The sequence below is a fragment of the Ixodes scapularis genome, unplaced genomic scaffold (assembly GCF_016920785.2).
Source record: "Ixodes scapularis isolate PalLabHiFi unplaced genomic scaffold, ASM1692078v2 PGA_scaffold6__148_contigs__length_123643588, whole genome shotgun sequence".
In the NCBI taxonomy this organism is placed as follows: Eukaryota; Metazoa; Arthropoda; class Arachnida; order Ixodida; family Ixodidae; genus Ixodes; species Ixodes scapularis.
In genome coordinates, this window is record NW_024609881.1 from 47,432,470 (window position 1) to 47,456,332 (window position 23,863).

General features: G+C 46.4%; 1 protein-coding gene across 1 annotated transcript; it reads right to left on the minus strand.

The window, feature by feature from the left end:
* Nucleotides 1-14,340: 14,340 nt before the first annotated feature.
* Nucleotides 14,341-19,838, minus strand: LOC121838418. Its single transcript, XM_042294673.1, has 4 exons — nucleotides 19,779-19,838; nucleotides 18,847-18,931; nucleotides 15,476-15,584; nucleotides 14,341-14,781 (listed from the first exon to the last, which is right to left on the minus strand). The coding sequence occupies exons 2-4, from the start codon at nucleotides 18,894-18,896 to the stop codon at nucleotides 14,392-14,394; spliced, it is 549 nt and encodes a 182-aa protein (XP_042150607.1). The 5' UTR covers nucleotides 18,897-18,931; nucleotides 19,779-19,838; the 3' UTR covers nucleotides 14,341-14,391.
* Between the last annotated feature and the right edge of the window lie 4,025 nt (nucleotides 19,839-23,863).

Consider the following 23,863-nt stretch of genomic DNA (forward strand, 5'->3'; position numbering starts at 1 on the left):
GCCTCGGAAAACTGTGAAAGGATACCTACAGAAGATATAAAAAAAAATCAGTACACAATCAACATTTTGTATGCCAGAATGGCTTGCTAGCATAATAACGGAGGGAGCACAACACATAAGGGCTCTGGTGCATACCTATTCTGAGCACTGATACTTGTTGCACAATAAAGTAAAAACAGATGAGAATGGTTTGCAGTATTCACATATACGCAGCATTCGCACATGTACTCGCCTGTTACTCTAGCCGACTATTCCAGTTGGAAGTGGGGTACGGATATGATGCTCCCTAAACTATGCACGAGTCACTGCATCACCACATTGGTAATACTATACTCCTTACGGGTAATCAGAAAAATAGCCAAGGAAGTTATGCCCACTTGTTTTTGATCCGCACGCTCAATATTATTGAGTTCAGCTAACAGATAACCACGTCAATAGTGGAGGAGGCAACACAACCCTGTTGCTAACACCAGTCACAAATTTGTCGCAAGTAAACGCACCCCTCGCAAATACGTCGCGGTAGAGATGAAAGTCAACAGACTGGCGCTAAGGGACACATGCAAAGGAAAAATACTTTTTTTTAAACAGGCTAGATCGAAAAAGAATTTTATTAAACAAATTTACAACCAAGAAAAAAAAATTTAGAGCTATATTTACGGCGCAAAACGAATTTGTAGCTTGCGCCTTCGGGAGCCGCTGGTGGTCACGTGGTAGGCCTGTGCGCCGCCGCGTTCATTTATTTATTCATTTATCAATACTACCTGGCCCAAAGGGCCGTGGAAGGAAAGGAACAAAAATACAAATAATAAGAAGGCTACAATTGAACACCAGGGATACTGTGGCCCAAAACATTATACAATATAAATACAAATAGCACTCAGTGTATGGCGGCGGCGTGACTTTGCGTCGCCGCCGCCGCCGCACGCTGAACGTTGTGTGATGCCACTTCAACGCGTTTCTCCACGCCGCTGTCGCCGCCGCCGCATAAGTTTGTCTGCTTCGGGGCGCCGCCGCCGTCATCTGACCGGCACACAGGTGTATCACGTCTGCGTGCGCTTTTTCAGGAGTTTCCTTGGGGCTCTAGAAGTTACTTATTAATCTTAGTTTTTTGTTATACTTCAAGGATGAATAAGTTACTTTTAGAGGCCATAGGAAGCTTCTGAAAGAGCGCAAGCACCATGAAAAAATATGTGCCAGTCACGTGATGAATAAGGGCCACTTTTCCACGGCACTTGCGGGTGCAACTATGAATTCGTGTCGCGCCGTAAATATAGCTCTAAAAATTTTTATTTTTCGTTGTAAATTTGTTTTATGACTTCTTTTTCCAACCAGGATGTTTAAAATAAATGTTTGTTTCCTTTGCATGTGTCCTTTACGTTTACAAAGTTGCCGTCCCCGCGCTACACAACTCCTGCATACTGAAAATGCCTGTGTTCTTCCCCAGACTGCTTGCACAACATTCAAAAGACAGTCTTCAGGCACTGTTCAAGCGGGGGTCGCCATGACGCCTATCTGTGCTTCGTATGCCGCGTCCCAAGCGCGTCCTCGAACTGGTTGTTGTGCAGCATACGAAGCACAAATGGCATGGTAACTCTCATTGATATCTGAATGATGTATAAGCAGTGCGACCCCAAGTTTAAATTGTATTAGCGATCGATTGCACCCATTTCTGGTCACTCTTCAAAGGAAAAGATCACTCCTGTCTTTATCTTGTCCTTCTGATCACTCCAATAGCATTTACACACTGAACGTTTCTGACATACCTTGCTGCCATCGCTGTCGGTGCCTCCACATTGCTTGCTGTGCGGGACACAGCAATGTAAAGGCACCTAGCTGGAAGAAAACCGAGCCGACGGAATATAGGAGTACATAGGAACGTGTCCGGCAGCTGTTGTTATCGACCTAGACAAGATGGCCGACCTAGTGTTTCTCGCGGCTTGTAGATGGCGCTGTACATTTCGCTCCTATCCACACCAGTGGATAGGAGCGACATTGCTCCTATCCACTGTTGTGGAAATACGTTGGGAAGTCGACTCCTCGCCGAGGCCCGCGGTGGTGCCTTGCGTACCCGTCTGTACAGAAGAAGGTATGACACCAACGTAACGGACGTGCTGTGCAGTGCATGTGGTGATGCGGACGAAACTTTACAACATTTGCTTCTAGAGTGTCCAGCACAGGAACCTGCAGCAGGCGTCGATACTCGCATTGAGCAAGCTCTTGGATTTACAAAAGAAACTAATTTTGTGGCGTGCGCGAAGCGGAGGCTCGAGGCTTGGTGGGCGATCCACCTGTAACCCTCGCCGAGAAGGCATTGCTGGAGGCGCTGCTGCGAGACTCGTGCCAACAGATCGACTACATCGACAAGGAGTGGGAGGCTCTGCTTAGGGTGAACGAGCAAATGGCAGGCAAGATAACTTCAATGCACAACACCATTCATGGTTTAGAAGATGCTTCCCGATGTACCGCCATTGCTGCATCCGAGGCAAACAATGTGGCGAAGGAGAGGAAGGCATTGGTAGAGGAGATGGGGCCATACCTGCTGGAGGAAGAGGAGAAACACAGATAGGCCCCGGAGAAAATGTGGCAGGAGTTTGAGGAGAAGCTACACTTGTCAAGCGAAGCACTTCTTGTTGAGCAGGAGCGTGCGGCGAAGGTGATAGAGAACGAAGCGGCGCTGACACTGTACAAGCGTCTGCTGCCTTCTATGAAGGAGGAGGTGCTTCAGCTCAATGCTGATGTGCAGGAACACGTCTACATGCTACAGAAAGCCATCGAGGAGTCCAAAGATGCCCTGAAGCAGTGCAAAGCAAGGCAACATTCAGACGGCTACACCAAGCTCAAGTCGCAGCTGAACGATGCCGTAAAAGATCTCACCATTCAGCTAGAGATGTCAAACAACCAGAAGTGCAATTTCGACAGAAAGCAAAGAAGCTGCAGCAAGAGCACAGGGCAACATCGAGGAGTGCAAGATGCAGGACAAGAGAGGATTGTCTACGGTGAAGGAGTTGAAGAGGCAGTTCCAGACGGAAAGAAGACGAGCAGACAAGCTTCAGGAGAGACTTCAGGAAGTTCTCAACAGCACGAGTCTCGGGAGATCTGACGAGCTGTTTCAGCCCATTAACTACGAGGAGCGCCAGTGCGGCGACTCTAACAGCAACAATACTCCAATTTCTTTTCCTTTTTTTTTGAGGGGGGGGCCATGTTTGTTTTGTAGACGCTCGTTGCAAAGAGCAAGTGCCGCATAAATACGTAATACATACAATACATACATACATACATACAAGTCCTATTTATAGAGCATGTTTACTGTGGTACACCCACAACCATCCGTAGGTGCGCATCTGTCACTGGGGACTTGCCACAGTACCCTGTCGTGTCATATTGGCACCTAAAATGACATTTGGGAAAGAAAGTGTTTTCATTTTGCAAGTAAACGGTGTATCAGACGTAAGTATTCTTTTCTTAAAGGGTAACTGTGAAAAAAAAAAAAGTGTATTTTTAAACAGCCTAATTGGGACAAGCATGTCACAAAACAATTTTTCTGCCAAAAACAAAGTGTTAACAGCAATATTTATTGCGCGAGACTGATTTTAGTTGCAGGGTATTTCGTCTGTTTTAAATTCTCTGCAAAATCAAAATGCAGAACAATGCTTGCTCTCTGTTCACATTCCTTCGACTCGTGGGTATCCGCGGCTTGAGTGCAACATACATGATCATGAAAAATCCATCTGGTCGCCCATTTGCCGAGCTCTTTCACAAAGCTGGTTGGGGACACTGTCTTTTTGATTAGGTTGCTGCGTTCCCACAAAGCAAAATGTGACCTCATCTTCGTCGGTCACTCCCAAACTACCCACGGTAAGGCCGTCACCTATTGGGCAGCGCTCACATTGACCCGAAAAACATTTTGTGGATGGCAAGCTGCAAAGGCAAAGCGCTTTCAAACTTTTTATACGCCTCGCAAGTGGGCGCATTTTTGTCTTCTGTGCATGAGAAAGGAAGTAGCAGTGACGTCGGAACGCCGAGCCCTGATTGGCTGATCGCGGCCCCCTATCTGAGCATCGTCTGCTCCTTTGCAACGTCGTTTACTTGCAACGTCGTCCGCGTCTGTCTTACCTTTCCTGCGACTTTTGGAAGTCGAGCGAGCTCGACTTCACCTTTCAGAGAGGGCAGACAAAATAACTCGAGCGGTACATTGTTTTTGTCTAACAACTAGCAGACGCGCATCAAAGAGGGAAGTCCAAGGACTCACTGGCGAGGTGCCCCGAAGCGCCGAGGTTTGTTTGATAAGAACAGAGAGTGAGGGTGGTTAGTGTCCTCAAGTTCCCTCCCAAATACTTTTTCCCTCCTTTCGTGTGCGGCGAGACTCCTCACTCTTTAACGGCGTCGGCAGGTTGGCGCAGTTAGCGTCGTCTGCTTTACGTCTGCTAGTCAAAGTGATGGCTGCTTTACCTTTCCTGCGTCTGTCGGAGATGCACCGCTTTTTTACCATCGAGAGACACCATTGCCTCGGAAAACAGGGAGATGACAAGAGGAAGAGATTGACCTCTTAATCTAAAATTGAGGTCAGCGATCAAAGTATAAGACTGGAAGGGTTCACAGGGGTCGCATGGACATATTCCATTCAGCGCGCCAGCCGGTCGTGGGCAGACGGTCGCCGAGTCGGAGTGCCTGCTAGGCCTATCTGCTGTGCTCGCTTGGTCGTTGTCGGTAGAATCGCCCCCCTGGGTCACCACCCTGGGTCTCCATGACACGGACTGCTCTCTTTCTGTGGTGATGCGGCTCCTCAGAACCAATGACAACCGCTGTCACTACGGCTGTTCTGAGCAATTTCGTTTCCACCAGCAAAAAGAATCACTTGGTGCCATTTTTCTTGATTTCCGCAAGGCACTTGGCCTCCAGTGGTACTGCAGTTTTGAAAAAAAATGTTTATTCTGCGAGTTCCTATACCAAGCCGAAGACCAGCACCTGGCGTGCCGAGCGAAAGACTGGGGATTAATTTTGACTAATGGGGATCTTGTGTCTCCATTACCCAGTATGGTAAGTCATTGAGCACAGACATATGCCTCGGACATCTTGGCCATTCCTCCAGATGCGAGCAATCTTGTTACCTGTGTGGTGCCTTCACTGCAATATGCTTCTGTGAAATTGCGGGCACTTTGGGATTCAAAATGCGTCAAGCAGCGCTCCAATTTTGAACAGTGTCAACTAAAACAAATCTCAATCTATTCAACAACTGTTTTATACAAGGAAATATTAGAATCACCTGACTGCACGGACACGAGAGAGGTCCTTGCTTGAAGTCAAATTGTCGAGTCCTTTCAGGGTCCAGCTCTCTCGTTCGATAGCTTGCCCAAAGCATGAGGCAGTGAGTCGGGTCTGCCGGGCTGCCTTCCACAGTGGACTCTTGGCCTGCTGTCGGGTGTTCCTTTCCAAAATTGTGGCCTCCGTGGGAGTCACCAGCAGATACTGAAAAAACAGAGGACTTTGTTAGTGATTACAATCAATGACACCCAGTACATGAGTGCTGTTGCATCAGAATGTGAATTTCAAGAAGAACATGGTCGGACCTGTCTGTACTTAAGGGGACGGTGAACTGCAATTTGAATTTCAGAAAACCATGCAGGGCGGGGGTAGGCGGGACGCTAGAATCCGTACAACACCACCCATAAGGTGATACCTCGGCTGAGGCCAACGAGGCGTGTGACGTCAACATATCCCGTTTCCTCCTCTCTTCGCTTTGCCACCTCAAGGCGGCGAGGCGGAGAAGACGCAAGGCTGTTTCTGCTCCTTCTCGACTTTTCTCAGAGAAACAAGAGGTCAACGTATCTCAAATGTGCCTCCTTTTTTTTAGAAAAATATGGTCATCTATTTGAAATATCGCTGTATGAGTGATGTTTTGGTGTTTGTAGTGTTTGTAGTAATTTTGAGCCATGGTGCAGCTACAAATATGCCAGGATTTGTGTAAGCTCCTCTCATCTAAGGTGCTATATGTCAGAGAAACCTAATGCTATTTTACCACTCATAATCCTCGTTACAAACTACGAAATTGCAATGCAAATGTTTGTGCTAATACTTGTCCCTACAGCCGTAATGCAAATCAGGGGCCTGCATTAACTTGTACAATGACTCTAGCGGCCCTATGAGATTGTGTCGTCTAACAACTTCTGGTTTGGTGTCTCGGCGGAATCCATGCTTGTGAACCTACGCCTCATGCTTTAATGTGCACTTAGGCAGGGTTTTCCAACTAGCTTGAGTTCTTTCCATGCTGTGGCCGACTGCACCATTCAGAGTACTCAGCAACCTAAAGGAACATCAGCTGGTGCTTGATTTTAACATATGCTTGCCATTATTCATAGATGAAGATGCGCTCACGCTTTGGCAATCAGTTCACCACCAGCCAAAATGGCCCTGGCGGACTCACTCGGGTGAACTTCGAAGAAAGGAAGAAGGAATCAAGAGTTTAGCGACTGAAATATATCCCAGATTATGCTTCTTAAGTTTTGTTGCCGCTAGAGCCACTCGCAATGCTTCCGAGATTTTGGAACACCGAAAACGATGCTAACGAAAATTTGCTTACGTGCAAGTGAATAGAGCAAATGGTGGAAAAGTTTTACCAGCATGGTAGCAAAGCCCGAGGCAAGAATGAACAGGCATTGGGTGATACTGCTTATACTAACTTGTGTTGCAAGGATCCAAGCCAAAAGCAATATTTAATTCATTCGTGCTTGCTTTGCTTGTATTAGAAACAAACATCTGAAAATGAATGAGGACGAGATTACTTTCCTAAGGTGTTGTGGTTCGTTTCTTCTTCCTTTCATACATTTGGAATATCATGTGTGATTCTAAGTTCCCAAGGGGGAATCGGTGGCTGAGTGGGCTAAAGCGCACAACCAGCTCGACTAAAGTCCCTCTATCCTGGTAAAAGTGACGCCATTCATCGTTGTAGAAATGCACGAGGCACGTCCCACCATGATCTTCCCAAGAGCTGCACGTTGTAGGTGCCTCGTGCATTGACGAACCTTGCGCTACTTTTGAAACATGAAGCGGCTTGAAGCTCAACGCGTGTGTAGAGGAAGCTCGTGCTGCAGAACTTAAGGATCCTTGGTTTGAGCCTTACTCCTGCCTGTTTCGATCTGGATGAGCATCGTACCAGCGTGGGATCATGTATCACTACTGCGTGGGCACGTTAAAGACCCCAGGCTAGCAGTCGTACTGCACTGAAAAAATTGCTCATCTACAGTGCGAGTCAGTGTCACCTCATCCTGGCAGACCAACCTTACGTTGTGTAAACATGAACGTCAAATTTAAAAGAAAAACAAAAATGACATGGTACTTAAGGAGCAGGTCCTGTTCCACAGGAAAGTTGAGCCCGGACATGTCCCAGCCTGTGCAGGCCTCGAAGAAGGCAGGACAAGAAGGTAGTGCGGCACTCCTTCCTTGCACATGAGCCAGTTCCAGGCTGGAGAAAGTCTCATAGCCGAATGGCACAAGTGACTGTTGGTATGCTAAGGGACTGCCAGGGGGAGCCATTCCAAACTTTGTCTTGACTGTCTCTGTGGTAGCTGCTCGGAGGCGCTTAGCAAAGGGCGAACCTTGGGTCGAGAAAAGGTAATCTCCGAGCTGCCGGGTCAACGCCACTCTGTCGTTGACATCTACGATGTTCCTTTGAGTGTCATACAGCCTTGACGTGATGGGTGTTTCGAGCCCCTCTTCCCGAACGCTCCTCCAGTCCACTAACTGCAGGCTCGTGGAGGCGACCGCTTCTCCCCTTGGACGCCGCCACTGTTGAGGCAACTCTGTGCAGGCCACTGCAGGTGGAGCCTCATCATACTTGTTCGCTCGTAGCAGAGCCAGTAGCTTCAGGACAGCTAGAGAGTGGTTGCATGCCCCAGATTTACCCGCTGCACATTCACAGTTTGCGTCACATACGTCCCCACTCTGCTGGATGTCACAGACAACCTGGTATGGCGTTGCGGTTTTCCTCTGGCTCCTAAAGCAGCTTGCCTTGATGAGCACTCCGGTGGTGGATCTGAAATAAATTTGCGTTCTTGTTTACTTATGTTTACCGCATAGATTGTACAGTGAGCAAACATACTATGTGTTCACCCACATTGTTTTTCAAATAAGTAAGGGGCATAATTTTAGCAGTGCTCACTATGTGTGAGAAAAGACGCGACATATATGCGATTGCTCGTTTAATAAACGCCGGAAGCTTTTACTACACCGAAAGTTAGGACTGGTTGTCGTAACTTTTGAGCTAGCATGCTCGTGCTGATAGTGCACATAGTGCACGCTCGCGGGCACCACACACGTCAAATCGTCAACTTGAAACTTGGCAGCACAGAAAGCAATACGATAAAAACTGGCGCCTTTGCTAAAAGAAAAAAAAAAAAGCTATGAGGCACGGCGTACAGAGGCGAAGTTCACCGGCACGACGCAAGAGCGATTCTGTTTACCTCTCACCCCCCGCCTCGTACTCTTTAGTCCGAATGCCACTGAGCTTCGCAAACTTATCTCAAGCTGTGAGAAAGCAACGAGCCAGAAAATACCAAATTTATTTCATATTGCAAAAGAGGCCGAAGATGCGCGAGTATATTAGGCCTCTTTTGGCGTTTCCTTGTGTACGGCGCAGCGGCAGACGGCACAAGTCCGCCTGCACGTAAAACACATTCACGGCGTGATGCGCGCGTGTAGCTTTGGGTTGGCTCACGCTTAGGTCTGAACGGGCGACAAGAAAGAACAGTGCTTACCTCAACACTTGAACCGACGCCGGATCAACATAGGCCTCGGTGAGGAACTTATTGCTTCGGGCAACCTGCCGGCTCGAAGCGAGTGTCGAGGCGCGGTACGCCTCTATCTTAGTTTCGTCAAAGCTACGCCGGAACTGTAGTAAGGTCACTGCTCCACAGGGAGGGCAAAATCACTCATCCCTGAGGACCGTAGTCCAAGGTACCGGGAGTACTGCCACAAGCATCTGCCATCGCTTGCTCGCTCGCTCCCGAAACGACGACGCAGTAATGGCGGTGGTTTCGGTATCTCATAGTTGCTTGACTGACTTTTGTAAAGGGTCTATTGAACTCCGAGGGTGAGTTTCGTGGAATATTTGAAATGTTTCCCGTACTGAATGTGTCATAAATCTCTTCGACACATACTCTCTTTTGCCTTCGATGACAACAGACACAACGTCTTTTTTGTTCGGGCTTTGCCGCGAGCATCCCAGTTCATCTTTTGTGAAGTAGTCCAGTGGAACCTGCACATCTGACGGGCTCAATCTTGACCTCGTGTGGGGATCCGAAACTGACTGCACCCCGTTCTTCTCGCGCCAATATTGAGACTTCCCTAGCATGTATTTTGTGACAGCTGGAACTGCCTCCTGAAGTTGTTTCCTAGGTAGTTCAGGTGGAAGTAAGGTTAAGAGACGAAGACGCTCTTGGTAGGATGTTGAAGCCTCATTAGCTTGTTTAAAATTCCTTATCCAACCAGTGCATATGCCACATTCCTCCTCTGTCTGTCCAGGGGTACTGGTGCTTCCATAGGTGGTACTTAAACTTGAGCGTAATTTTGTCAACACTTCCTTTACAATCTCTCCCTGTTTTCTCTCTCCATAAGATTTTCTGAGCCGTTTCCGAATGGAAGATGCTGGCTTCAACGAAGAAACTTTGGAAAGTTTGACGTACCTGGTGAGGTCACTCACTGCTTCTTCGTGAAGAAATGTCTCGTCGGTTTCTTCAGTTGTGCCGGCAGATAAGGATATTAGCTCTTCTTCCTGAAGAAGTGTCTCATTCATTTTTTTGGGTGTGGCGGTAGATGAAGGTAGGACGAGCGCCTTAAGGCGCCGAAAGCAGTGCTGGCAGACCTGGTCTGTATTCTTCAAATTACCCCATCCTGGTAGCAGCTTCTGCAGTGATTCAACATCTAGGAGCTTGACACTGTGAAAATTTCTCTTGGATTGTATCTTCTTCTTGTGAACGCTGAGGTAATCGGCGCAAAAGCTCTGAGTAAGCTATGAGCTGCGTACATTGCGTGCACAACGGCGATGTCTGTTCCTTCTTCCGTTGCTTCAACTGCGCTGCCAAACCAACTGAAACCCAAAGGTTTCGCAATGCTATTGCGACCGAGGAGTTCCCCGCTGACGACCAGCGCTGGTGGCCGCCCACCTGGCAGAGTCAAAGTTCATGTGAAGTGAAGCTCCGCCTCTGTGCCGTTCCTGTGCACACACGCACAAACACACAGCTGTCCAGATGATATCACTGCCGCGAAGACATCAATTTGCCACCGCACATTCAAAAAAACCTAGATGAACTGTCACAGTAATCCACCTTGATGCGCTCAAAGCTCGGTGGATTCTCGAAATTTCCTTCAATGGGAAGCGTTGACGAGCCGTCATCTTTAGGTAGCTGTTACTTTTGTAGACGCAAATAAGGAAGCGCATAAACGTTTGTGCTGGAGTCAGGCTGAAGACTGCTCGAGTCTCGTTTAGTAGAACTGTAGAGAATAGAGGAGCGACGTCTCAGGTACAGAAGTATGGTTTGCTTATGTAACAGTGGAGCCAAGGAGGATGTGTATGTTTACCCAGCGGTAAACGCGAGCTCGAATATCTTACCAGCTCCTGACAGGGAGAGCGACCACGAACCACGTATAGACCCTTTCTTCAAGGGCGCCACCATCTTCAATTGTCGTCACTTCCAGTAGGGGCGAAAACATTGTTTTGCCGTCGCTATGCCAGTAGAAGACACTTCGGATATAAGTGTAACTGTCACACATTATCTTTTTGCCTCCCCTTTATTTTTTTACTATTTACAGGTTGAAACGTTTTTGTATTTTTTCGTCGCCCGTACCGGATATGCCTATTAGGTGGCTGGAGACGAGAGGCCTATACCGCGCGGCAAACGTAAACCTCCTCCTTGGCTCTGCCGTAGCATAAGCGTCCCGTACCCTTGTACCCGAAGCGACATTCTTTTATTATCTACAGTTCTAATAAACGAGACATGTGAAGTCCAAGCGCAGTCAAGTTCAAGAAGTCCTGCCTTGCCCAGCCTCCTCCGCACCCCTCCCCCTTCTTTTTTTCCAAACACACACTGCAGTGGTTCACCGAGTAGGAGCTCTTATTTCGCTTACGGCACGCGCCGAAACAGGAATCATTGTTTCGTGTAGTGATGATCGGACGAATCTTTATCTGAATCGAGATTTGGAGCCGAATCGGAAGATTCGGAAAGATTCGGAAGAGTAGCCGAATCTCAAGAGATTCAGAAAAGTTCGGAAAAATTCGGAGCGTTGCCATGGTTGCCAGATAACATTAATAAGTGTTTCAACTTTTCGCGATATTAAATTCACTAAATTCTAAAAAGCGCACAAAATATTTTTGTAATATATTATCATATTAATAGGTAAAATGTTCCGCTCTGTTTATACTATTTCGGATGTTTGTCGAGAATGGTAACCAGACATCGCGGGAAAATTGGTTTCGGTTCCGGATGACAACCAAACTAGGCATGCTTGGTACACATGGAAATACGAGCGCATGTTTTCATCTCCCCGGCGGTTCGGCAACAGTCTCTTGTGGTGCAGGTGGGCTCACTGTGGGCGGGTTGACGAGAGTTTCTTGGGCACCAGGAACCTCCGGTGTTGTCGACGGGGTCATAGCAGTCACTGTGATGATGGCAGTGACCACCGCGTCTGCCCTTGCGGCGAAACGCAAGCGCGATAAGTTCCTCGTAGATTTCGTCAGGCTTGGTGTGGCCGCCCCAGCCTGGCAAGATTCGGCGGACGTGCAGCCGGTGCAGCGGCGCATCGATGGAACGAGGCAATGTTTAAGCGAAGATCACTTTCTCATACTCTGGGGTTCCCGGAGACCCCGACCATGCTCGTCCGAGGTTTTCAGCACTCCCCCCCGCAAGAGATTGATGCCGTACGTGCTGTTCGGCAGAAATACATTTCGTGCTCATAACTACGGTCATAGTAGCACACCCCGCACAAGTGAGTACAGTATGTTCGATTCGATTATCTTCAACATGTGTCCACTGTGGTATTGTTATGGGAACATGGGAAACAATCTCAAACTCCTTGCACCGTACTATTACAGTCTCCTGTACTACATTTGTACCTTTCTGGTTAATGATATCTGAATTAGTTAGTGTTTGTTTCTGAACAATGAAGTTGCATTGGACACCCCTGTGTTGTTTCTTTTTCATTAAATAAGGTTCACGTATATAAAATTGCTGCCGAGAACGGAGAAACCACAGTGCGACGTTTTTCTTCGCCGGTGCCGGTACCCGTTGAAGTTTGGATGAGCAACACTTTTCATCCCTCTCGCGTCTTACGCAGCTTAATGAGACGAATCACTTCCTTGCCTGAATATATTTATTGCGCGTTGCCCCAGATAATGTATAATACACAGCATTTCGCTACATTTTATTTCACGCAGTGCCTATTCTGTGGACCAGACCACAGGATTGTGTTCGGCTTTGTTCTGTGGACCAGACCGCAGAATAAACTTCGGCTTTATTCTGTATACCAGACGACAGGATAAACTTCAACTTTATTCTGCGGATCAGACTGCAAGATAAACTTCAGCTTTATTCTGTGGACCAGGCTACAGGACCGGACGGCGGGCAATAAGTCTTGCGGTACGGTAGGCCACGACCAACTTTATTACGTTCGGCCACTTCACCCGGAGCGCGCCTACGGGGAGCGCTGTCCCCGGATGCGGCATACCTAGTTTCGCGCGATTTTATTAGATGGCGCCACAGCTCAGCTGTAGTGTTTGGGAGCAGAACGAAGGCTGAGCTCCCCGCGCGGACGCAAATATTTGGTGAACGACTTACTTTTGCCTCATTCTTTTGATAAAAATTTCCTGAACTGAGAGTGTTTCCATCAGAGGCCCCTAAAAGAGGCATCATGCAAATTAATGTACATTTTCGTTCAGCCTGGGCAAAAAATATAGCCACAACTCTTTTAGAGTTCACTTGAAATTTCCTAAAAACTCAAGGGTTTATGGCACTGAGGGGTTGATAAATATTTAGCATAAATTTTGTGAACCAAGGTTAGTTCTAAGCGTGGTTTTATGTTAATTTGATTGGAAAATAGGTGTTGTCTAGTGAACTACTCAAACTGAATAATATTTACCTTTGCGACTGACGGCCTTTATTTACTCGTCCCGGATCCTTGTGGTGGGAAATTCATCAAAGCTGACTCCCACTGCCTTGCCCCGTTCTGACTTGCAGAACGGTACGCAACAGGGCATTTTCAGGTAAGATCGAACAACCATGTCCGGTGACCATTTTTATTTTGATGAAAAAAACATGTTTTGCTGGCTTTATGCCCAGAAGAATAAAACCAATCCTTGTTTTCGGAAAAAGATGTTTGTCTTTGCGAAAAAGTGACAGGGCTCAATTCCACGCACAACATAGACAGTGTCCCAGTCCTTTGCTTTCGATTAGTTTCACGTTCGGCAGTTTAGTGTTTGGTGGGGTAACCATCTCTGGCGCCGACTTGATCATGACTTGGCGGGCCGTGGGAGGCTGCACAACGTTGTCTGGTGCTTGACACGACCCCCGATTCAGTTACCAGGCACTCTTGCCATGTCAAGTTGCAGAAAAAATATACCTCGCTGACGTGTATTTCTGGCTCTGGAGCTCGTGTAGTTCGTATTTGTTCTTAAAGTGGCTTGCTGCACCATCACTTATGTAGGTCACATGAGCATACCCACATTGGATTTCACGATTCTCCAAACTGTTGTCTTATTAATTAAGTTACAGACAATCTCATTCAATCACAATTCTTTCTCCTTTTTTTTATGTATCTTTATCTTCTACGCGTTGTGCGGCCCTCCACGGCGGTGGATCAATTGGCGCGCCTCACAGGTTCAGGTTCTGCCGTGCTCTACTTCCTATATCATGTTACCCAGTGGCGGTCCCAGACATTGGTTGTTTGTGGAATTTCCGAAGGTTGTGGCTTGGTGTTTGAGGCCTTCTACCCATTCACTGTGTATTGGGTGCCAATTCCTGTCAAAATATTCAAGCATCTTGGTGCAACTCGTGTCCTGTAAGTCTTTATAGGTCTCTTGGTATTGTGCTACTTTTTGTGAGTAGCACAATTTCTGCAATATTAGAATGAGCATTCTCATACGAGAATCGATGCCCATCCTCTCTGTGGTTACTTCTCTTTTAAATGTGCGCAGGACATGAAACAAGCATATGGCATTGACTGCACAGTCAAACACAGTCTTCAAGACCTTTTTTTCGACGAAATCTTTATCAGTCATTACCACTTTTGTGCCAGTGGTTGACCCACAGTTTGTGCTGAATCTTGAAAACAATGCTTGTACAGTTGCCTCGTCTTCACGTGCACACAATATCAGAGCCACTACTTCGCTCTCACCATTAGAATCTTCTACAAGGACCACATACAATGGCATCCGTTTGTCGTTTGCCTTGTGTTTGCATCAACAAAAACAACCTCAGGAAAATTCTCATTTGCCCTTTTCATGTCGCTGTCCTGGTAGAAAAGGCCAACCAGTACGTCATCACTGTCTACAAGTATGTCCATAGTGCCACCAGATTCCTGCACGCGTGAAGCAGTGGAGTCAAGCGTTGACCCTTTAACACTATCCTCCTTCATAGTTGTTAAATTATGAAGGTCACGCAGGAGCACCTTCTTCCTGCCGCTGAAAAAGTAACCTTGTACGCATTTCTTATTCGCTTTGAGTGCGAGGACTTTTTTGGCTTCATCTTTCTCCTCTTCATTTAGCCGCCTTTGGCGTGGAAGGTGCTGATACCACTTTTGCAAGGAACAAGGAAGAATTAAGGAACACACCTATTGCTGCATGAATTTGCCTTGACATTGAGTTCCCGACTCCAGCACACCTGTGTTGGTACTACATAATAATGCTTGCACACATGCATTATTTAGTATGCAATAAAATGCAGCACATTTTATTTATTGCATTTCTTTTCATTCTTTTTCATTGTTTTACTGCTTTTAGAATATTGTACAATATATGTTTTGTTAGTTGAAAATGACAAAACCCAGCCTCCAAAGACGCATACACAAGAGGAGAAGAATTGCACGACACCACACATGCTGGGACTACCACCAGAGTCACAGTGGGCAAAGGAAAACCATGTGTTCATGTGCCATACTAACATAAAAGCAGCACTGGATCACATGTTCCAACTAACCATATTTTTCTAATTAAGGCACCCCTTCCCCCAATAGCGATAGTGAGAATACACTCACACAGTGATTTTGACCGTGTTCTCGCATTCGATAGGCTTTAATCAGTTCTCTCTCACATTCCGTAGCTAAGTTGCCAATAAGTTGGGCGAGGTGGTGTTGATTCATGGTAGAATAGACGCGGCATTGACGACAACAGAGAATAGAAGACACAGCGCGCAATCCTGTGTTTTCCGTTCTTGGTTGTCGTCAATTCTGCGCCTTTCCCATCATGAAAACTGGTGCAGTGTCATGAACATACCTCACTCAACGTGTGGTTGTGTTCGTCAACCACTTCAGTAGCTTCCAAGCATTTCCCATCTTTGGTGGCAAGGAAGGAAATGTGGGCCGGGCAGTCGATCTTGTATGTCCTGTACAAAACAGATGACAAGGATCTGTTAATTGCCATCTTACCCCCGTGATATAGAAGGACCTTCAAACGCCATGCCCTTTCTCAAGATACCTTCCTGTAATTGTGACTTAGATTCGTAAAAACCTCGGTAAAGCTAATTACAAATTTGTATGCACAATAACTAGTAGCTCACGTTTAACGGGCGCCAGTTGATTCCGACTTGTGCGCTCTTCCGCCGTGTTTACAGCTATAGGTCAAGCTGTAGTAGGCCAGTTTCTCGTCAATAGGACATGCAATGCCTTTCTTCCTGGCAGCATGAATGGTTCGTGACTTGCTAATCCAAAATTCGGCAAAAACTGCGCACTCGTAATCGGCTATTGCCGACTGGAGCTCACCACATGATGAAAACTTTTCTCCAACTTTCATTGCAACAGGACATAAAACCACGTGCACCAGACAGTGAACAGAGTGCAACACGAAGCCGACAGAGCCGTGACAACCAGCGAGCCTTCCAGGGTTGCCAGGTTTTTGAAAGAAAATTCCTCAGAAAATTGCCAAAAGGAGCCAGAAAAGTAGCCACCTTTAACTGAAAGTTTGATTTATAGCCAGAACCATTAAAAATGAGCTGAGCTAAGTTAGCATGACCTACTGTACCGCGAACCTTATCTCCTGCAGTCTGGTTCACAGAATAAAGCCGAAGGTTAACCCGTGGTCTGGTCCACAGAATAAAGCCGAAGTTTATCCTGTGGTCTGGTCCACAGAATAAAGCCGAATATTATCCTGTGGTCTGGTCCACAGAATAGGCACTGCGTTTATTTTACCGATCACCACGAAACTGCGCAGAAACCGAGACCTTGCATTGGTCAGGCCTGCGCCAACCACACCGATCAGCTCAGCTGGACCTGGGCGCATGCCAGGGTTTAGAATAACAGTACAGTACATACCATACATTGAGGTAAACAAGACGGAATCTGGTTATATGCAGTAACAGTACCTAAAAGAAACACAACTGACCGCATTCGCAAGGTTTACGACAAGGTTCACGCTGCCGTCTGCAGCTAGCGACGAACCTGACGAATCTCCGAATCTGACGAATATTCGTTGCGGAAAGTTCGGGAATTTCCCAATCTGTCCAAATCCGAATCTCCGGTGATTCGTCCCATCACTAGTTTCGTGTTTGTATGTTCTTCGCAAGTGCCCGGGGCAGCTACAAAACTGATGTGAACACAGAAGTGTGATATGCTGGTTCTCCACTAGAACCTTGCACGCATGAGCGTAAACTTTCATGAGTGCCCGTAGACAGCCACAAGCAAAAGAAAATCTGGAAAGATATCTTCTCTGACAGCAAGCTACAACACAAATTTTCTTTCTTGTAACAAAAAAAAAAAAAAAAAAAAAAATTTTTTTTAGAAAAAAAAAAAAAAAGAAAGGAAGCAGCAAGGAGAAATGAAAAACGCCGGAGTCAAGACGCTTTGCAACCGCCACTTTGACCGGTTACAGTTTTCGTACCTAGCAAATGATGCAACATGTTTTTGCACTTTCTTTTTGCCTGGCCTAAGGAGAGTTGTACCCAGAGTTTTAATGAAATCGAGACCAGGTTTTTTTATTTTGTTTTTTCAATATGGGTATTCTTCGAAAATGTGTTTTTTCAAAATATTATTTTGTTATGTTTATATTTCTATCGGAAGCTCATATTTTTCACGAATAATTTAGATGCCTTGGCCTATAATATGTGGATCTTTTGAACTCGTTAATGTAATTCATATTGAGGCAGAAGGCCTGAAAGTTAGTGTGTTTGTTGCACCTGGTCTAAAGCTAAAATTTTTTATATATTTTTTATAGTTCATAAGGCACACTATATTTGCATGCAGTTGACTTAAAATTTTTTGTGTTACATGAATCAGGAAACATTTTTGGCTTAACATTCTTAGCCTGCATTCCACAGGACCGCAAAGTTGGCACCTAATGCAGTCCGCGGTGGGAGCGGGGTCGTCGCATAATCTTGAGACATTTTTTTTTCTCATAGTGAAAATGCGGTTTCGAGACAAAAGGTTCAGTTTCGTGCGATTCATTTGAGTGCACATCACATATAAAAAAAAAACAGAAAAAAATAAAAATATTGAGTGGACCTGCTGGTTCGATCTCTTGTGGAATACCCACTATGGCCTTGTTACCTATGTGGTGTTGCACAAATGTACCACGCTGCCGACTAAAAGTTGAAGTGCTATAGTAAAAACAAAATGAAATGAATATTTTGCCGGCTGCCAGCCTAGGAGCTGGGGAAAGATATTGCCGACAGTGCCCTCCCTCAAGGGAGGGCACTGCCTACCATCAAGGTATGTTTAAGCCTAAACTTCTAGGCACTCACTGTGTCCCCGTCTTGATTTGACGCGCTGATCTACCTTTGGTAGGAATTGCCACAGAAACAGTGCCACCTTGTCTGGTTTACGGGGCAGAACGAGTTGGGTGCAGGGCTTAGGTTATGTTGCCCCAGTATGGAACATTAGATTTGCTTTCACTACTGTAGCCGCCATCTTCCGTGTTTACACCCGCTTAGTTTTTACAGCATGCCAGTGAGTCCTAAATACACTGCTTTTAGGACTTGTGGATTTCATTCTTCCTGAGGCATTTCAAAAGGGCTGGGAACCTACTTTCCTAAAAAAATCGCCCAATGAGTGCAAGCTATGAGGCTCTCGTAGTCTAGACCATTAAATAGGAGTCTGAAGCAGTCGGCACTCCTTTTCCCATGCCATGTTAATATCAAATGCTTTGAGACACCTAAATACTACAGTAATTACCCCTGTTGTTTGCATGATAAAACCGACTGCAATCTTGCATTCTTGCATTTATTTGAGGCAAAAGAAAAACAACTTACAAGAGAAGTTACGGCTACAGTTTGTTCACCTGCAAGCTGAGACTGTGGTGGAAGCTTAGTCCTCATTGGACCAGTCATGCGCCTCTCTTTAGGGACGTCATCACGCCCTCGCCGAGAGACGGAGTTAACATTTTAGCACTTTAACAGTGCCCCCCCCTCCCGCCCCCGCCAAATTGGAGGCAGCCAATTTGTGGCTGCCCCCAAAACTCTTTCGCCCTAGGCGGCCGCCTACTCTGCCATTCGGTAGGTCCGTGCCTGCTCTCGGCCATACCCACGTGCAGAGAGCCGGGTCAGGTGATCAAAGGGAGGCGACTGATTGGTCCGGTGAGCCAGTAGCTCCCACAGCAATCTCAGCTTAGGGGTGAACAGAATATATCAGTGCAGTCTGTCAAATTTTGTTCCTTACCACAGCTTGCTTAGTGGATGGTGTCCCTCCTCTCCTCTCGTTGCGAGCATTTCTTCGTAGAGGCCCACCAGGTCATCCCGGGTTGCTAATAAGCACAAGGAACAATGATTAAAGCTGGTCAAACATTGGTCAAGCTGACTTTTTTAAATACACCATTTGTTGGTCTATTGCAAGTAAAATGCAAATCAATGCACAAGTCTAGCTGGTGATGAAGTAGCCAGCGCCTTGAGCGGGCGCAGCACTGCAGCTTGGCCTAAAGCAACATCTCCAAGATAAGAAGACCTTAGTGCTTTCCTGTGTCACGAGCGAAGGCCACTGCAGGGCTCGGGTTGAACACGAGAGCTGTGTCAGCATCTTCCTGGAACTAGTGTTCTCACTGATAGAACACGAGTTCCAGGGCAAATGCTGACGAAGCTCTCGTGTTCAATTTGTGCCCTGCAGTGGCCTTCGCTCATGATGCAGGAAAGCACAAAGGCGTTCTTATCTAGGAGGTGTTGCCCAATAGCTTACAATGCACTTACGTCCGTCTTGCAAGTCGCGTCAAATGCACCATTGCGCGAGGCCTGTCTCTCGTGGGGTCCTTGGAACCAAATGGCAGTGCCACAGTGAAATAAACGGCCTTTGGGAGCGAATGGCGGCATACTCGCTTGTGGCACGTGCTTCTCGCGTTCGAAAACAATGACTGGCAGTACCTGTAAAGGCCCGTTCACGCACTAGCATTTGACTGTCCTCAATCGCACTAAAGACCAAATTTTAAGCATCTTATGACTGCTTACGGCCATCTGCGTAGGCACGCGCCGGTCGTAAGCGATGGAGGGCTTGGTTTTAGCACTGTTAGTCAATGAAATGCTTGTGTGAGAATGCACCTTAAGAGATGCGAAGCATGAATTTTTTGAAAGGGATTTTAGCTTGTCCACGCCGACCGTACATACCTTCAAATTGTACCACTTGAGCAGCATACACCTTTGACGTTCCGGTGGCTCTGCCGGCCTTGTCACGTCTCGCCAATCAACCTTTACCCAATTTTTTTTAGCCACCTCTTTGTATTTTGGTCATTTGACTCGGAGTGAACGGCAGAATCGTAATTCAAATTAATTCAACAGACTTCAGAGCAAGAGCACCATCATCAAACAAGAAGACCGCGAACTTGTCAGTACTCATGCTGCGGCAACGACGGATGACGGTAAAAGACGGTGAAAATGGCAAACAGGGTAACAACGCTAAAGCGTGCCAACATTGAAAGTCTACCAGTGTTGTCAACCGAGGTTCGGTATTTTCGGCTATCATTAGTTTATCTGGTTTGTATCAACCAACAACGCAAGCGTTGAAACTGTCGACGGCGTACGTTAATATAATTTTAGCAAGCAAGAAAACGAAAATATAAATGAAGTATTCATTTATTCATCACATGTTATATATAGCATTTCAGCCAAATTAATTGTTTAAAAATTTTAAACAACTATATGCTTGAGCTACACTCAATGGCTTGAGCCACTCACATTTTCTAAAAGTCTAAAAGCTCTTAAAGGGTCAATTGTAACTGGCTCTTCATACCTTGATTATTTTTCTTCGCAGTATTTGTATTGTGCCTCCATACTAAAGTTTGTACGTACAGTAGCTTACACTCGTGCTTGCCGCTTCAAGAATGTGATTTACACAATTTTTACCGTGTGTGACAGGCGTCATACGAGGACACCACGCGACTCAAATACAGGAATATAATCCCGCGCGTTTCACATTCTTGGTTATTTCGTGGTGGCAGAAGCGCTAACAGTTGCCTATGCCTTCAAGATACAAGCGTATCAAAGACGACGTAACTCACCCCAGCGAGTGCCATGGCGCGCTTCTCCAGGTGCCAGTGCTGCGGGAGAACGGCCTTTGAAAGCTCGGCACCCCGTCTAGCTCTCCGAAGGCTGTAGCTATACTTTGATACTTTACGGAGACACCGATACACTTGCTAGCGGAAAGGGGTCTCCGTCAACAAGCAGAAAGGCTCACTCGCGTCGCACATTACCGTGTTTACGTTAGAGGGGCTCATGTCAACATGCGACCGCCGTAGACTGGGACGCATATTGGTGCTTCGTATGCTCCCAGGGTAAATCCTTTTGCATCAAACGAAGTAACGTACACTTCGACGTATTTCCGGTCTCTTTTTTTCGTATGCCGCGTCCTCGTTCACAAACAAGCAGTGGATTTATGCGCGCTGCATATTGTTAACGTGCGGGCGATACACACCCTAGCAACTGCGCTCGCGCCTGATTGGCTGGCTCGTGGAGAGAGACGTTGCTGTGGTCAACAAAAGCAGCGGTTTCAAAAGGTTTCCAAAGTGGATAGGCGTAGCCCAGAGTAAGATGTTTGCCTCAAACGCAAGCAGACACAAGTTCAATCCCCAATGTGTGTTCTCTTTCTTTTTTTTTTCAACATTTTGTTTTGTTGAGGCATTGGCAATATTTACGACATTTCGTCGACAAACGAAAGTTGTCGACGAAACGCGCTAGAAATACACCTCCCGCAAGGAGCCATCCTCCAATCAGAGTGCGGCGAAGTGACGTCACGGCACCGACCTGCACGGAGAGCTAACGGCTTCCCCTCCCCCCCTCCCCCCCTCCCCCCCCTCCCCCCCCCTCCGTATTTACTTTTTTATGGTGCCTTGGCTTTCCTGCAAAGTTTTTTTTTATCACACCTTAAGCGTGACGGTATTCGCATAAAAGCCAGCCCATAAACAGATTTTGTGCGGAAATAAACTCTGTGCAATGGTTTTCTTGTGTTAAAGTCAGCATTCAAGATGCCAATTTCTTGCCATAGCTCATAGATGAAACACTCGATCATACATGCATTGCACCAAAAACCTAGCGGTTGAATCAACTAGCATGTCCAATCGCCGTGCCAGTTCAAAACACAGGTTACGACACTGCCAAGGCTGCGCGTTCACATTTCAGTCGTCATGTAAACTGAGCACTTTCACAAAAAGCTGGTGACATAAACAAAACGGGCTGACCAAGGAGCTTCAGAACACCGAGCGTGGCCATCGACGACAGGCCCATCTGCACGGATACACTCTAGTCGAAGTGGTCGAATGGGTAGGCTAATGGCTGTACACTTTATAATGGGCGGTAGCTTCCGCCATCTATCCGAGAAACTAAAACACAATTATGATTCCTTTCTTCGCCCTTCTAAGCCAATTTCTTTTCTGCCCAAGGTTGCCTTTGTGTATCCCTAGAAGCATAGAGTGCACTCTGAGTAGAGGCTCTGCACTCTTCAAATATATTCTTGAGGCACTTCCTCATTCCACTGTATATTTAAAGTACCCAGTATATGCATTCCTGATTACTGCTAACAACATACTTTAAATACTCTAAAGCTATGTACACATATTTTGAGTGCAATTAATATACACTAATAGCGAACATACTTTAAGCATATTTCCAAAATATATTGATTAACAAGGGGCTGATCTTATTATTGTAATTTTGTGGAATTTAGATTCTTACTTGCCTATAGTGCGCTAGAAATATATGAATTATATTTTTAATATGCTGTTTTTTTTGCTAAGGTTTGGTTGTGGCCCAGATAACGGAAAGGCATTCCTTCTTGGTCATTGCATAATTGCTCTTGGCTTTGGAGAGCGTCCGACTGGCATAGGCAATTACTCATTGCGTGTCGTCCTCTAATTAAACCAACACTGCGCCAAGTCCTGTATTACATGCGTCCTTGTGAATTTCGGTCTCTGCAAATTGCAACTTACTGCAAGCTCTGGTAATATCTGCAAGAACTTGCACTTCAACGTAAAGATCTAAGAAAGAATTGCAAGGTTATGTCATGTAATGGGTATTAGTTCAGAATAATTACTTGCAATACAATAAAAAAATGCGGAGGTGTACTGTGAGATGTGTTTAATCCAGGCGTGGCAGCAATTGCCGACAGAACCGCTATCTGGCATATTGCCCTCGCTGTCAGAGGCATTGACTATAAATACTCGGCCACCACCGTGCCAAACGCAGCACTGTCATCTCGTGCTGGTGCCTCCATGCACTCTGTCAGCCTGGGAAGCACTGTCGTCCTTTGTTCCGTGAGGGACAGCTCTGCCCCATCCTCCCTCCTTTTTCTTTGCTGAATGTGCTGATGCTGATTCTCTCAGCCAAGGAGGGGCCTGTCCCAGAGGTGGCTCCAGGGCTTGGTGCAGGGCTCTGTCCAGGGCTGAGCACACATTCCGGGCTCCTCGCCAGAATCTTGCAGCTGCATGCCAACAGTCACTAGAAACCTCTACTCGATTCTGCCATAAATGCAGCCGTGTCTTCAACAATGGCCTTTGAAGCTTGCGATATAAAACATACTTCGATACAGGTGCAAATTTGCAACTGTTTTGACACCTCCTTCATGGTTTTCTTCTTTCTGGTGCCCCCACGGTACAGTTAAGCATACAGGTATAATAACAAAAGTATAAGGCAGCAAAGACATGGTAATAAGGCTGGAAGCTGTGGTCCGTTGCAACCTAAGAATGGAGGGCGAGGGTAATACGGGCCTGGGAGGAGGAAGCAGACGGAACGCTAAAGAGAAGGAGGTTTTACCCTCTCTTCTCCAGCGTTCCGTCTGCTTCCTCCTTTCCGGCCCGTCTTACCCTCGCCCTTCGTTCTTAGGTTGCAACGGACTATAGTTACTGTTTGACACACCAAACTTATAAAGCGTCCAAAAATAATTGGTTGACTGTAATCACTGCAGTTGAGATGTTTTGTGTTTATCTATTTGAACCTTCATCTCTGGTTTTAGTATGTGAAATGTTCCTGCTCTCATTTATGCAGTACCACAGTCATGCATGATTGGAAAATTTTGATAGCATAACAAAATATAGCACACTAACCCTGCCCAGTTGTACATCCGCAAAGTTGGCGCTGAAGCTACCTATCCCTGCTCAAATGATCTCTTCATCCAGGAAGCGCAAGGCAGGGAAAAACTTCCATTTCCCGCTGTACGCTTCTTCAGCTGCCTGGCCACTTTTTGTCTTTAAAATCTTCTTTTC